The 15,932-nt window shown below is 58.7% G+C and overlaps 1 protein-coding gene across 1 annotated transcript in view; it reads right to left on the bottom strand.

Annotated features, from left to right (window-relative positions):
- The window catches only part of LOC136157323 (kinesin-like protein KIF19), a 28,424-nt gene extending 13,609 nt beyond the window's left edge, over positions 1 to 14,815 (bottom strand). The window contains exons 1-12 of the mRNA XM_065919246.1: positions 14,780 to 14,815; positions 13,715 to 13,795; positions 11,375 to 11,485; positions 9,906 to 9,993; positions 8,883 to 9,019; positions 8,544 to 8,669; positions 7,293 to 7,487; positions 5,346 to 5,498; positions 4,611 to 4,733; positions 3,196 to 3,346; positions 2,624 to 2,655; positions 699 to 850 (exon numbers count right to left, since the gene is read on the bottom strand). Of these exons, the coding sequence (XP_065775318.1) occupies positions 699 to 850; positions 2,624 to 2,655; positions 3,196 to 3,346; positions 4,611 to 4,733; positions 5,346 to 5,498; positions 7,293 to 7,487; positions 8,544 to 8,669; positions 8,883 to 9,019; positions 9,906 to 9,993; positions 11,375 to 11,485; positions 13,715 to 13,795; positions 14,780 to 14,815 (1,385 nt within the window). The remainder of the gene's footprint in view (positions 1 to 698; positions 851 to 2,623; positions 2,656 to 3,195; positions 3,347 to 4,610; positions 4,734 to 5,345; positions 5,499 to 7,292; positions 7,488 to 8,543; positions 8,670 to 8,882; positions 9,020 to 9,905; positions 9,994 to 11,374; positions 11,486 to 13,714; positions 13,796 to 14,779) is intronic.
- Between the last annotated feature and the right edge of the window lie 1,117 nt (positions 14,816 to 15,932).

Here is a 15,932-nt window from a genome sequence, read left to right as displayed (position 1 = left end):
ACTACAGCACCCCCAGGGCTCTGTGAGGACGGACTGGGATGACCCGGCTCAGGCGACACCTGCAAAGGTGCGCACAGGGCGCCAGAAATGGAACCTAAACTACAAGGAGGATCGAGTGGAAACTGCGAGGAAGGAGGACGCGGAGGGGCGAGGGCAGAGACAGAGGAATCCGTCCAGTGCAGCTGCCCTGCCGTTTGCCTAATTAAGAAACTACACAGGAAGGGAGAATAAGGAGGAGAAATGGGAAGGACTGGAGAAGAAGCGGACTCAGGGCACGGCGCCGGGCCCATCAGCGCGTGGACATGTGTCCAGGTTGTCCAGGGAAGTCCCACTGACACCATCGCCCCGGCAGGATGGCTATTACAGCACCTCCTCGCCCTCCAGTGACCCTGGTCTGGATGAAAACCTGCATGGCCAGTCCCTTTCCACACAGCCAGTCAGTCACTCACAGTAGGTGTGAACCGCGAGTGAGACTGGAACGGTAGAAAGACCCCAGCAAGGGGACACAGTTTCCACATTCCGTCTGACCTCAGCATCCTCGCTGTAAAATGGGGTTGACCCTAACCTGTTGGGACTGGGCCTGCAGCAGGAAGCCAAAGCGGCCTGGAAGGCTCTCCCACTGGCCCAGCTTAGCCACAGGGAGGGAGATGAAGGAAGGGAGGATGCCTGTGGTGGAAGTCCCCCTGGGGATGGCTCACTCGGCGATGGTCAGCAGGTGGCGGGACGTGTCCACGTCCAGCTCGATGTTGATGTTCTCCAGCTCCACCAGGCTGCGCCGCATCTCCAGCTGCTCCTTGAAGGCCCCGATGAGCTGCGCCCGGATCCTGTTCATCTGCAGGCGGCTGTCCTCCTCTGCGTCGGGGGCAGGGATGGTGGCTGGGGCAGGAAGAGAGCCAGCTGCACCTGGCCATCCAGGCCAGAGTCAAATCCATGCTTGCCCAGCAGCGTAGGATCTGGCCCAAAGAGGGGCTTTAAACACAGTGCGTATGGAGGGTAGACAAAGCAGGGAGGCTGGATGGGTGGATGGGCTGGTGAATGGATGGCTGAATGCTTGGATAGATGGATGGAAGCATGGATGGGTGGATGACGGATGGATGGATTAATGGATGGGTGGATGGGTAGACGATGGGTGGATGGGGAGATGATGGATAGATGACAGATGGATGGATAGATGGATGGGTGGATGATGAGTGGATGGATGGGTGGATGGATAAATGGGTGGATGACAGATGAATGGATGGATGGATGAGCGATGAATGGATGGATGGATGGATACTTGGATGGATAACTTAGAGTGATTTAGACTCTCCATTTGCCTATTTTGGGCTCGGATTGCATGGATTTGAGTCTCAGGAATCCCAGGAGTGGGGCTAGGTTATCCATCTCAGCTTTGACCTCTCTTTCTCCGGGAAATGCTCCCAGACTGTCAATCTGGGTCCGTCTGCCACTTGCTCTGATAACATCCTGCCTTCTCCTTGGCAGTCTCCTGTGTATCCATAATTTGGTGGTATGTTCAACACCTGCTTTTCCTGCTAGAATGTGAGTTCCACAGAACAAAACTATTTCTGTTTCCCATGGTCAGGTCCTACCAAGCAGTTGTGCAGTGGTTAATCCACGGTTTTCTCTGCTTGTTCCAGCAGTTAGCTCTACCCTGGTCATAAGTGATCGGTTCCCCTGACCTTGAGGGCAGTGGTTAGGGGGTAGCTTTTCCCTGAACATCAAGCAATCTGGAATTGGTGAAATAAATTGTGATGCACTCAGATGAGCAAATCATTGCAGTCATTAAAACAAACCACACAGAATCCTAGGAGACGCTCGTAAAGGAAGGATCCTGGGAGAGCGTGGACATCAGCATCCCACAGCATCCCTAGGCTCGCCAGAGCAGGACCCAAGGGAAGCCCCTCATGCCCTCACCATGAGACCCCCCACCCTCTCCGCGACGCTGCCCACCTCCTCAGACCACCAAGCTGAGTCCCGGTAACTAACAGACCAGCAGGATGAGAACTATTTTACAGCATGTCTCCCTGTTGACCCCTGACTCCAGACAAGCCCAAGTTTCCCAGTCATCACCTGGTTTTATAGATTCTCTACAACAGCCCATCGACCACTGCCACCACTCCCTGAAGCCCTCAGCTGGCCCCATGGGGCTCTGTCTCGTCAACAGCCCCTCTTCTTTGAAATCTTCCTTCACTGTCTCGCTCCAACAGAAACTCAAAGCCCCAAATTTACCAAAGAGAAAAAGGCACCCACGTGGGCAAGGGGGTTATGTGACTAGAGAGCCCAAAGTGCCCACCAGAAGGGGCAGGACAAGCAGACTCTAGTGTGGACATTCCTGCCCTTTATCATCCATTTAATACTACCTGACATTTTAATGTTAGACAGTCCGATAAGTGAAAACAGTTCCAATCTGCGTCTGTTTCCTAATGCAATTGAGAATTTTTTCCTATGTTTACAGCCACTAGAGACTCTCTCCAGTGCCTATTCATTTCCTCACCTGTATTTGTAAACTGGGCTGTTTGTTCTTCCTTGTGTGTGTGTGTGCTCAGTTATGTCCACCTCTTTACGACTTCAGGGACTGTAGCCTGCCAAGCTCCTCCACCCAATGGAATTTTCCAGGCAAGACACTGGAGTGGGTTGCCATTTCCTGCTCCAGATCTTCCCGACCCAGGGATCAAACCTGAGTCCCTTGCATCTCCTGCATCGGCAGGCAGATTCTTTACCACTACACCACCTGGGAAGCCCTTTGTTTTTGTTCTTATTGATTTTCAAAAGTCCTCTATTTACTATGGCAAAGCTTATCTTAATAAACGAAAAGAAGTGTGTGTGTACACACCCGTCTACTTAACTTCATCACAAGTATTTTTTTAAGGGCATCTTTTAAACTTACTGATGAATCTTAGAGTAAAACGATGGTATGCTCTCCTCCAAAAGGAGGCCTCCGAGATCAAACCGGTTTGGGGAGAAGGAAGGACTGGACAGCAGCTGCCTGCTGCGTGTGGGTTCCACTTCGGGGCAGAAACGATCCAGAGTAAGACAAGAGGGGGAGGCTGCCCCACACAGTGGGCCTGCCGAATGCCAGTGGATGAAGCATTTGATTTAAGGGGTGGGACGCTCAGCAAGGACCTAGCGCCAGGCAGGAGGAGGCCGTGGGCTCGGGGCAGCCCCTCGCAGGGGGTGCAGGTGTGCTGGCCCTACCTTGAGCATCCCGGCCGCCAGGTTCACCCCTCCGCTCCCTCTCCTGCCTTTCCACCTTGGCCTTGAGGCGCTGGATCTGCCCGCGCAGGTCAGAGATGACGTCCGTGTACTGTGCGATGTGGTAGGACACGCTCAGCAGGTTACGCTTGACCTGGTGGCCGGACGCGACCAAGGTCAGGGCCCGCGGCTGCCCTGGGAGAGACTCCTTTCACGCGATGGGAACACGCAAGCACGTTTCGCAAGGAAAACTCAAATCAGCACTCTTCAGCCTTAAACAGGAAGGCTGGAGGCTTAAAAGGGAAGGCTCCGACACCTGCTACCACATGGGTGGACCCTGAGGACGTGACGAAAAATGAAATAAGCCAGACCCAGAAGGGAGATACTGCAGGACCCACGTGTGAGGTCCTCGGAGGAGTCGGGTTCACAGGAAGGGGGAGGGTGGGGGTCACGGGTTGGGGGAGGGGGGAGGGGGTTACTATTTAATGGGAACAGAGCTTCAGTTTGGGGAGATGAAATGAGTTCTGGAGATGACAGTGGTGATGGGTGTGCAACAAACTGATGTACCTAATGCCACCAAACTGTGCTGTTTAAAATGGTTAAAGGGGTGGATTTTATGTTACGTACATTTTGCCATAATTTAAAATATGTCCAGTCCAACAAGAGGTTTCTGAAAGCCCTCTCCGTGGGTAGACACTGCTACCATTTTGGCGTGCCCCTTCTAGATCCTTTTCTGTGTGGCGTTATATGTATATGTGTTCACATACCTAGAGAGACGCACATGGGGAATGTGGGGGTGTACGTTCTGCTTTTGGGCATTTACATAAGTTACATCAGACTGTAGCTGTTATTCTTTAACTTGCTTTTCTGGTCCAACGATGTGTCTTAGAGGCTATCTGTCTGCATGGGCTCCACCCCGTGCTCTGTAGCAACTGCGGAGTGGGCTGGAGCGGCGGGACACAGGTAGCTGTCCCGACCTCTTCCTGGGCACACGGGGCACACACACTCGCGCTTTAACCAGACATGCTCAACGGCCCCCACTTTGCACAGACACACTCTCTTTATCACCCGTAGCTCAGCTCCCCTGCCTGACCCAGTCCTCTTTGGTGAAGACCCCTGTGAATCCGGCCTTCTCTGTTATTCTTCCTTGCAGCGCCCTGAGGCTCTCTTATAGAGCGCCCACCACAACTGGAAATGGTACATTTGTCTGTGTGGGTTCATGTTTCATAGCTGCCTCCCCTCTGCTGGGCTCAGGGTTTGTGTGGGAGCAGAAGCTCCGGTGATGATGATGATGGTTTTATCAGGGCGCCTCCCCCAGAGCCTCAGAGGGAGAGCTGTAGAGTCAGTGAGCAGGTGGGAGAGTGAAAGAGAGGGATGGGGCAGGGAGGGGGCGAGGGGAGTGGGGGCGAGCGGCTCACCCTCGTCTTGATGTTCTTGGCCCGGTAGGCGTACAGCAGGGTGGTCCGCGACTCCTCGAAGTGTGTGCTGGCCGGGCTGATGTGGGCGATCATCACGGTCCGGCTGTTCCCTCCCAGGGCGTCCTGCTCGGGGCAAGGTGCCAGCTGGGGATGACGGGACGGGGGCCCCCACCTGCCTGGTGATGCACCCCTCCCCGACCTGTACCAAGCTCTGCTGGACCATCTGAGCTTCCCGCTCCAAAGCCCGAGAAGGGCAGCTGAGCTGGCCCAGGAGTCAGTGCTCGGGGAGGTGACACTCAGGATGAGAAGACCTGGGGCAGGCCTCCCCATGTGCCTTTCACTCAGATGTGAGCACATTAGACCAAGAGGCCACTCTTACAGGGCCACTTATGTATAGCTTTGCCTATCTGCCTATCTCTGCCCTGCCTTCCATAGAATGAAGGTGACAGCATTCAGCTTGGTATGAGTGGTATGAAGTTTTTCGTGGTCAGACTGTCTGCCATGGGACAGGCAGCCTCAGTGAGGCAGTGAGCTCCATGTCCCTGGGAGTATGCAAGCATGGGTTAGACTACACTCACAGAGATGGAGGGGAGTCGAGCAGAGAGCAGAGGTGGTTTCTACAGTGTTTTCCTGCCCTCAGGGGCTCCTTCCTGCCCTCAGGGATAACTGGAAGGGCCCTTTGGCCCAGGTAAATCCTGAAAGATGCAGTCAGATGCTGCAGCCATGCCTTCGTACCTTCAGCAGACGCGTCAGTTTGCTGTCCCGGAAGTTCACATACTGCGCCCGGCTGCCACCCTTTTCGCTGAGTGCGTTGATGCAGTTGCCCAGTGCCAGCAGGGAGCGGTTGATGTGGGCGCCCTCCTTCATCCTCTTGCCTTGGTTCTGGGTCTGCATGAAGAGAGGCCGCTGGTGGGGAGGTGTTGCTCACCCTCATCACTCAGGGCAGGTACCAGTCAGCCAGGGGCATCCCTGTGCTCCAGAGCCCACTCCTTGCCCATGCTCAGCCTGTCTTCATAGAAACCACAAGAAAGATCTTGTCCACGTTTTCCCCTTGTTCCCTCTGCCTCCTGGCCGACCCTGGTGCCTCCCTGTGGGGCACTCATGTCTTCTCATGCCCTCTCCTCTTGGGAACTGTGAGTAACAGACTATTTTCTCAGTGGTAGCTCTCTTCTGACTGTTTGGCCTTACTGGATCTCGAATTCCATTCTGTATTAACACAATACACTGACTCTGTTGGCTTCTGGGCCAGCTGGCCAGGCTCTGCTCCTTTCAGTAACCCAGGCACCAGGGCCGGGCCAGGTGACGAGCAGATGAAGGAATGAATGAGTGAAGCAAGGTAACGGTCAATAAGCCCTGAGGACTCAGAGCACAGACCGCAAAGTGAAGTAAAGTTGCATAGTCGCGCCCGACTCTTTGCAACCCCATGGACTGTAACCCACCAGGCTCCTCCATCCATGGGACTTTCCAGGCAAGAATACTGGAGTGGGTTGCCATTCCCTTCTCCAGGGGATCTTCCCGACCCAGGGATCGAACTTACCCAGGTGACCCGCAAACTGGACTACAAATATCAGTAGTGAAAGGCAAGGATTGGGGCCAAAACCCTCTAGGCCCAAAGCCCAGATCCATTTAGTACCTTTGTGTAGGTGAAGTCACACCACCTCAGGTCACAGCCTTGCATTTGTAAAGCGGGCAGGAGGCTTTCTGCCCTCTAGGCGTTGGGGGATTATGTGGGTGATGAGTGCTAAGTGCGTTGTTGTATAGTTGCTGAGTTGTGTCTGTTTTGCGACCCCATGGACTGTAGCCCACCAGGTTTCTCCGTCCATGGGATTCTCCAGGCAAGCATACTGGAGTGGGCTTCCATTTCCTTCTCCAGTGGATCTTCCTGACCCAGGGATCGAACCCGCGTCTCCTGCACTGGTAGGCGGATTCTTTTACCACTGAGCCACCAGGAAAGACTGGTGCGTTAGAAGGACATAAAATGTCCTTTGTTGGTAACATTACTGTTGTTCTGACATGGCCGCCGTTAAGCGTCGTCTCTGTTCCTGGCGCTGGTCTAGGATCTGCCTTCAAAGAACGCTCCGCCCTGGGGCAGCGGCTGGAACAGTCCTGACCTCCCACAACAGGTACCGCGGTGCGGCGGGTGGGGCGCGGGTGCTGGGCGTGACCGCAGCGGGTGGGCGGGGCTCGGGGCGGGGCGGGCGGGGCCTCTGTGGTGGGGGGGTTGCGAGTGGGCGGGGCCCCGGTGGACATCCCGACAGCCCCAGCGCAGGCACCGCTCTCTCCGCCTGAGGGGCTTCCTCTCACCCACCGAACTCCTGGTGACCTTTCGGACTCGGCCCTGAGGACCCCCTTCCTCTGGGCTCCACAGCCGCCGTGTAACCCCGAATCTCAAAGCTCGGGCCTCCCGGTGCTTCATTATCAGCTCGCACGTCTGTCTCCCGGCCGCCCCCAGGGGCCGTGAGCTCCCCGAGGGCGGCCGGGGTGTCGCCCATCTTTGTCTCTGGTGCCCTCAGGCCCTGCCGCGCGGGAACCCTCCGAGACGGCCTGGCCCCCTGCGCCTGCCGAGGACGCATTCGCTTGGCACACGCTCGGCGGGCGCCTCCCCTGGGCCGGGCGCTGTTCTAGGTGCTGGAGACGCCGCGGCCTGAGGGGCTGCCTGACGGGGACGGAGAGGACGCGAACCTGGGACGCCCGCTCCGAGCCCGCCAGGTCCACCATGAAGAGCCTGCCGACGCGCACTTCCTCCGCCAGGTGTGCGCCGCGGCCGCGCCGGCGCACGGTGACCTGCAGCACCGCGTGCGAGCGGGACGACGTCTTGTTGGTGGCCGTGGGCTCCTGCGTGCGCTGCCGGTTGCCTTTGGTGAGGAGCTGCATGATCTGAGGACAGTTAGGAGAGGACAGACGGTCAGGGGCCCCTGGGCGGCCACAGGCTCCCTCCAGAGCAAGAGAAGCGGGGGTGCGTGCACCCCTCGAGCTCCTTCGGGAGGCTTTCCCCCAGCTGGTTTGCTGATAGTGGCAGAACCGCGTCCAGCAGAGGCCATTTCTGGCTTGCGGCATGAAGTGATTAATTAACCAAGTCAGCAAGTCCAGCATAAAGGGCACGTTTCAGATCGCTCACACGTTTATCACCCCGTCCACAGCCTCTGCCCATGGCAGACATCACTAGTGGATCACCCAACTCTTCCCCACTGAGCCCTCTTCCATACCGAGCTCTGGGCAGTTGTAGGATTTGCTGGAGCTGGCAGATGGACTGAAACCCACTTGTGCACAAGCAGCTGTGGAAATTAAGCTAGTGAGCCTCTGCTGCGTACCTACTGTGTGCCAGGCATGCTAGGACCACAGAGCATTGTGGAGAGAGACTGACATGGCCACTGTGCTTAACAAATAGGTGAGCAGGCTCCTCTCCTGTTCCTGGAGCCTATGCGGGACTGTGCTAAGGGTGGGTGGCCTCAGACCTAAGCCAGCACGACTGAAGACTGGGGGACGAGGAGTCTGTGCTGTTTGCAGGCAATTGGGAGCCACTGAAGGGTCTGAATGGGTGGCAGACCCACCTCAAGGACTGCCCAGAGAGACTGGAGGAGAGAGAAAGACAGAGGGCTGGATAAGTCTTTCCAGCTCACCCTCCTTATGGGAGCAACCCTTGATATCAGGGTGGCAAATGGATTTCAGACTTGATTGGCTGTGACTGCCTGCAGTGGTGTAGAAAAGGGGTCCCCCACCTCCATCTGAAGGCAGAGGGAAGAGTGCGAGATCCATTGGTGAAGTCTGCCCTGAGCACAGATTAGCAGAGCGGGGACATGGCACAGAAGCTTGCTGCACCCTTAGCTCAGAAGCCGCCTTGGAGCTGTGTGTCTGGCTCTGCTCTGCGAGGCCTGGTGAGTGTGGTTGCCGTGGAGGAACCACATGTCCCTCTGTGGGCCCTGTGACCCTCACCTCCTGGGCGTTGGAGGTAGAGACCTCTGTGATGCCTGCAATCTGGATACTGCCCCTAGAATCTTCCCGCAGGTCCAGAAACCCCGAGGACGGGCTCAGGAGGTCCCGGATCACTTCATTATAAATCTGGGATAAGACAGAAGCGCTGGCAGCAGTAGGTTTGGTGCAAAGGAGGCACTGGGGCTTTCACCTATCCCTGGGACTTTGCATCTCCAGAGAAGTCTCAGATGCCCTGAAGTTTCCCACAGGCCAGGGGGATTTTGGGGTGACACACGGGGGTTTGCAATCACAATCAGGTCTGTTTTGCAGACAGGGCAGCCAAGGGGGTAGGCAGCTCACCTCGAGATAAGACATGGACACGCTGCAGTCCATGTTGTCACGGGTCTCCTCGATGGCCTGGAAGAGGTCACTGAGCATCTGCAGGTAGATCCCGGGCTCCGTGTCCATGCCTAGCATCGTGTGGGTCTTGCCAGCACCTTCAAGAGGAGGGAAATGCCCACCTAGGCAGGGCTCCTGAGCTGGGCTCAGCCCCTCCCAGAGCCTGGTCACACCTTTATCTTGCAAACCGCCCCGGCCACTCTGACATGCTTGGTTTCCATTTTGGAAATAAGAACAAAATTAATGGCTGGGTGGGGAAAGCGGAGAACATGAAGCAAAAATGCAGACAGTGTCAGAGGAGGGGGCCCGGGAGATGGCTGTCCTCTCCAAATGCACTTGAAGATGTTTGTGTTGTTCTCATGACGGGAGCGTTAAAGTGTGTGTTAAACTCTAAGCAGTTACCTTCAGGGGATCTGTCACCTCCCCTTACCTGTTGGCTCTGTGGGAGAGGGCCAGCTGGCACTTTCCCTTCCCTGGAGCCCAGCAAATAGCAGGCGCCCCCTAATGTTTGTTGAATGAATGAATGAAATAAACAAGCTGTGATTTCAGACCAAGGCTTCTCAGTGCCTCAGTTTCCCCACCTGCACAGGGAGGCGGTTAAGGCCTGTCTAACTCTGACCCTCCATGAACCTAGTTTCCAGGAGGAGAGGCAGCTTAGCTCTATGAGCATTTACCAACCCCAACTGGTAACTGCAGAGAAGGAACCTGTGGTTCTCACAGGCAGCAAAGTGTTGGCTTGGGCTGAATTTCGGATTCAGTCCTACCTGCTGTGTGACCGCAGGCAAATTCCTACCTGTCTGAGGCTCAGTTTTCTCATCAGTGATGGGGCTCATTCTACCTGTCTTTTGGGGCTGCTGCAAGGACCAAAGAGCCAGGTGCAGAGGGGCCAGCATGCGGCCGGCCCTCAAGAAGGGGGCGCTCTGTGACGCTGTGAGGAGTCCCACCGCCACCGACCTGCCTCCCAGGCCAGTGCCCTGGCGGTACCTGAGGGGCCGTAGGCGAACACCGTTGCGTTGTATCCAGAAACCACGCCTTCCACTAGTTGCTGGGTGGTGGCCAGGTACACGTCCTCCTGCGGACAGACAGACAGAAGACAGTCAACACAAAGTCAGGCACCTGGCTGTTTGGAGACATGGGGTGTGTGGTGCCTCAAAGGCCCTGCTCCCCCTGGACACGGACAGGCACCCCATGGAGGAGGAGGCCAGTTCAGACGGGGCCCGAGCCCCACCCCAGTCCTGCAGTTGTGTGACCACAGACACACTGCCTGGCCGCACCGAGCCCCCCGGAGGAGACCATGGTGAGGGAGCAGAGCATGAGAACGTAAGTGATAGTGCACGCCGTGAGGCTTGCCGGGTTTGGTTCCAAACAGGTGTGAGTCCTTCCCGGGGTTTCTGTATGAACTGAGAGAAATCAGAGAGTGCCAAGGACTGGGAAGCACTGACAGGGCTGGAAATCTGGGAAGAGCGTTATGGTTCCTCTCGTGGGACAGAACCAGGACCAGGCAGTGAGTTTCGGGCTGGCGGAATTTAATTCAGGGCAGCAGTGCATAGCTATAGGAGTGTGTGGGTAGTAAGCACCCTGTCCACAGAGGTATTCAAGGAAGGACACCTTTAGGGCTGGTGTTTGGGGGTGTGGGGGTTGGGCTGGACTGGATAAAAAGGACAGTTCCCCTTCTTCTGTCTTCCCTGAGTGCCGCCCCCTGCCCAGACTCCACTCTGCACCTCTGTTCCAACATCCCTGGCCAGTGACCCGGCTCAGAGCATCTGAGCCCTGGTAGGACAGAGGCCAAAACAAAAGGTACCGCTTCCCTCCATCCTTGGACTTACACGGTCCAGGACTTTGTCCTGGCTCTACGGGTCTCTAGCCACGTGACCTCAGGCCAGTTGCTGACCTCCTTAAGCTTTACCTTCCTTCCCTGAAAAATGGGGATACTATCACCATGTACTTTATAGAGTTGCCCTGACGCTTGTAAGACAATGCATGTCAAGCACTTAAGCACAACACTTGACATGAAACAGCTGCTCAATAAATGACAACCACCAGGTCACTTCTACTTTTGATGCCGTGAAGGTCTCGGGAGCAGAAGAAGCCTGTCTGCTCAGAGAGCTGGGCCTGCCCCGCTGGCTGGGGCGTGAGCCACTGTGGGCAGGGCATGTGTTCTAGCCTGGTGTGGACCAGACACGGCTTTGTTGGATGGTTGCATGGGTGGAGAGATGGGCACGTGGACATGGAGGGGTGAGTGAGAACCGGTAGAGCTGGGGCACCTTGCGGCCCCGCGTCTGTGGAAGGGGCCTTCTGCCCCCTGCCCCTGGGGTGACCCAGGAACCAACCTCTCTGTCCTTCAGGGAGGGCCTGTGAGACGTCACAGGTGAGGCTACCTGGCCAAGTCCTCCCGCGTGAGGACATCTCGGCGGGCCTGGGCCAGCAGGGTGTGGGGGGTGGGGGGCGGACACCTGGGACGCGTGCTGGTCGAACACAACGTCGAAGATGAAGGTCTTCTCCCGGGACCGGTGTGTGCGCAGCGGGTCCTCAAGGTCCTCGCTGGGGTCCATGAGCACCACCATCTAGGAACCGTGAGGGGCGGGGGTCGGCTCCTGGATCAGGGCAGAGGAGCCAGGCCTGGCTCTCTCCCTTGGCGGCATCCAGGGCTCGGCCCGTGGCTGGGACGGGCTGCAGGTGCCTGTGCTCACCCACAGGCAGCCTCCCCACTTCCATCCACCGGTGAGGGTGCAGCGACCCCAAAGCCATGGCCGTGAGGCCCCCAGGCCTCCCAGGCGCTGCCTCCAGTCCTCACACACCAGCGCCCCCCCAGTGCCTGTCTGCCAGGCCCTGCCCGATGGCACCCGGACACCGGCGATCAGCCAGACGGGGTGCTGAGGGTTAGGGAAGAGTCCCGCCAGCCCCAGCGCCCCCAGCCGCGCCCTGCAGGTGGGGGACCGGCTTTATGGACGGTGGAGCTCAGAGCCAGTGGCGTTGCACACAACCCTGGGGATGTTTACCTGCCCATTTTCCTCTTGCTCAGGGTGCTGCGCCCCCCAGAGGAGAGGGGAGACAGAGGAGTGTGCCACAGAGGAGGAGGACGGGGCCCACCAAGCTCTGGAGCCCACCTGTCCCTCTGATCTCCTCGGTGCCCCCTCCCCAGGGCCCCTCCTTTCTCACATAAATACGTAATTATAAAGCAAGATGTACAAGGCCCCTGGGGACAGGGAGGTTCAAGAGAGCCCTTCCCTGGGCACTGGGGGCAGGGCATCTAGAGACCCATGAGCTGTTTACTCTGGCGCGGGGCCTGGGGTACCCAGGGAGTCTTAGGGGCATGACCATGGGGACCGAGAGCCCCGCCCCCTGGCCACCTGCCCGTCTCACCCAGAGACGGCCAGAGCTCTCTGGGAGGAGGTCAGTCCGTCCCCATGATGGGCGACGTGCCAAGATCTGGGGACTGGGGAGACCACGTCGACAGCTACTATGGGTTCTGCCAATTGTTTGCTTTCCAATTATTCTGAGGGCCGCACCTGCCTCCTCACTTGCGTTGGTTTAATCAGTGAGGTGCGCACAGTTTAAGCGTAAGGACTTGTCAGCCTATGGACCCGCAGCCCCGCTGCCCCGGCTCTCGGCTGAATTTGGGGCCACAATAGCCCTGTCTCTGCAGAGCGCGGGCCCTGGGAATCTGTCCATCTCTGCCACATCCTGCGGAGTCGGCCCCCACGTCCCGCCTCCCAGGGAGTCCCGTCATAAGCTTAGTTACATTTGCACTGTCTCCTTGTTAAGACTGTGTACATGCTCTTCACGGCTCAACTGAAATCTTTCCTACAAGACTGTGTACCCCTCAATCTAACAGCGGTCTCTTCAGGTCTCCGTGAACTCAGCCCTAGCCATCCCACCCTCTCTGCGAACCGCCCCAGCACCTTTACACACCCAGACGTCCGTCCCGGCCTCCTCCCCACGGTGTCACCCCAGCGTCTCCCTGCTGTTGGGACTGGGCGCCCCCACTCGGGGGGCATTCTCAGCCGGGTGCCGCGCCCCACCCCCAGGCTCCTTTGCAAACTCATCCTGGGAACGTCCCGGAACAGCTGCCCACTGAAGGCAGACGGGGGAATGCAGTTTAGGCACCAAGTCTGCTCTTCCCCCGGATTTGGCATTTATTCCGGCTAGTGGCGACCATGGGCCCCGCACCTCGAAACCGCGCTGAGAGCTTGGCTTCTGAGCCGGTCTCCAAGGAGCGGGAATCCTTGATGACTTGGCAGCCAGTGAGCCACCCGTCCTACAGTGCGGGGGTCAGTCACCCGGCCCCTTCACAGCTGCACGGGCAGCCCCCCTGCTAAACCGCAGGCCCTGCTGCCCTGTCCCGGCGCCGCCTGCCTGTCTCTGCGTGCTCCCGCGTTTGGGCCTGGAGCGGCCTCTGGACCGCCCCTCCCTGGACCACCGGCCTCTCCCACCTCCACGCCACTCAGAGAGGCTGCTCGCGGCCACCTCTGGCTGCTTTGTTCTCTGTGCACTCAGCTCCCCGACCTTGGATTGTTATCTCTTGCTTGACGCCCTGCTCCGTTCCCCCCTCCCAGGTAGGAAGGGAGTTGAGGTGGTGGGGTCAGCGGGGCGGGGGTGTGGGGGAAACAGGCCCTCGAGTCCCCCTTGGCTCCACCCGTGTGTGGAGCACCCGGGGCCACCGTGAGCTCTGATGTGAACTTTTCTGGGAGGGAGGGTGGAAGGAGTGAATGAGTGGACGGGAGAGGGGGCCCGAGGTGGGAGACCGCGTGCGGGGGTGGGGGTCCCGCTCTGCAGCCCTGCGACGGCCTCACCTGGTCCCCCACCTTGTGGGCGATGACGGCGGCCCCTTCCTCCAGTTCTGTGTCGTTGAGCGGGCGGATCCGCAGAGCCACCTGTGGGCAGGACACCGCTTCAGCTGCCTTCCAGGGACCCAGGGAGGGAGCGCCCCGTCCTTCCAGGCCACAGAGTCCCCGGCCCAGCGCCCACCGCCACCTCGGGTGAGCCTCCCACTCCCGGTGAAGCAGTTAAGGCCGCGGAACCCCACCAGGTGCTGACTTCCTCGTCCACGGCTCACGATGGTGCCCAGAGGAGCACTGTGGTCAGGTGACCCTCCTTAGTCTGAACTGGGGAGACTGAGGCACAGACAGTCTCACACCTCACCCTGGCTTCTTCACCCAAGGGACCTTCTTGCAGGCTGTGAGCACTTTCAGAGCAAGAATTGGTTTTCTAAGTAGAAAAGCCCTGGGCTCTGCCTCCCACCTTTCTCTGCCCCCCACCCCCCTCCAGCTGGGCTGTGAGGGGGTCCTACAGGAGACCCCCTGGGATCTTGCTGACCCAGGCCCCAGATCTTCCTTGGTCATGAGCCGTGGGCCCCCAGCAAGCCAGCACCTTGCTCCTGGGCCTCTGCTTTCTCGTCTGTGAGATGGGAAAGTCCCTCCTGGTAGAAATGGGAGCTGTGCTTCTCCCAGACCCGGGACCGGGACATGACAGGGTTCCTCTGCGCTGAGCCTGCAGGCCAGCGCACCCCTGGCCTCCACTCACCCCACTGTCTAATGGACTGAGCCTGCCCGTCACCTAGGGGACGGTGGTCAGGCCTCTGGGGCCCTGATGGGGCCAGGTGTAGGGGGCATCCACCCCACTCCATCTGGGGGTCATAGTCCAGGCCCTGAGCTCCCTGGGGAGTGAGGTTCAGAGGGCAAGAGTGAAGGGATGCTGGAAACTCGGGCTGAGGAGCAGGGGGGTCACCAGGTCCTCATGAGGGACGGCTAAGCAGAGCAGGGACAGAGCAGGGCTGAGCAGATAGGGGGCCGGGCTGATGACAGCGGGTCAGGAGGAGGCAGCCGGAGGGCTGTCCCGGCACGCGGGGGAATGCTCACCGTGAGCTGCTGGTCCTTCGGCTCCACCTGCCTCATGGCTGGGCTGCCCCGGGCCGGGGAGGGGCCGGCAGCAGGGCGCGAGGGCATGGCTGGCTGCGGACAGGAGCTGCCTTCTCCCTGCTATCCTGGCGGGAGACCTGTTAGCCCCGCCCCATATGTGACATCATCAGGGTCCCTGGGGCCCAGCTCGTCCCTGAGTGTCTCAGCAGCTCGGGGGACCGCCTACGTGGTTCTTCGGGGGGCGCCCCTGTGTCGGACACCATGGGCTTCCTGTGGTGTGTCTGCCTGAGAGCCCACCAGGCTTAGCACCGGAGCTGTTCCACCAAAGGGGCACACGTTCGATGAAATAGTCCCCTAGGAATACTTCCTGCCGGAGGCATGTCCACGGCAACCTTGAAACGTACCTGCAGCTTCTTATTAGGATGTGGTTTTTAAGCCCCTTTCCCACACTGCTTGTCTGCACACACCCAGGGCCCCGCTCCCCTTAACCCTCAGGCGTATTTACTCCTTAAATGCCGCGCCCAACTTTTCCACTGCGGTCTCCAGGGAAGTCACTGCGCTGTGAACCGTGCCTGACAGGTGGCGCTGCTCGGCAGCGTGCCAGGTTATGGCAGCAGTGGAGAGCGCGCGCTGGTGAAACAACTGCTGCATTTCCATACAGACCGCGGGGGCCAGATCCGCGAACCGAGGTCTGAGAACTCTGACTTCAGGGTGGGAGGGGCCCAGGGCCCCTCCACGTGCGGGGCTGGGCCTGGGGTTGGATGACCGCAGGGTTGCCTGGCTCCGTTTGGCTGGCCCAGCAGCATGGACCATCTGCTGTCTAGGGGCAAGGCTGTGCTGGTCGCATCCAGGTCAACGCTGGGCTCCAGGACTTCTTGGCCATGTGAACGAGCCCCCCTAACATCCATGCTCCCCTGCCCCCTCCCCACCTCCACCCCCAACGAAGGTCCAGCCTCTGACCCCCTGGGAACTTGCTGGAGTCGTCACTGGGTTCCCCCATGAAGGCAAATCCCTCACACCCCGACTGCCCCGCAGCACGACAGAGACAAGGCCTGTGCAGGTGGCCAGGAGCCCAGAGCCTACCTGGGGCCCAAGCCACACGCTGGGGACCCTGCCGTCCCCACTGACCCCACTGGGTGGGTCAGGAAATTGC

The sequence above is a fragment of the Muntiacus reevesi genome, chromosome 2 (genome assembly GCF_963930625.1).
Source record: "Muntiacus reevesi chromosome 2, mMunRee1.1, whole genome shotgun sequence".
NCBI classification, from domain to species: Eukaryota; Metazoa; Chordata; class Mammalia; order Artiodactyla; family Cervidae; genus Muntiacus; species Muntiacus reevesi.
This window is presented reverse-complemented; position numbering and strand designations above follow the sequence as displayed.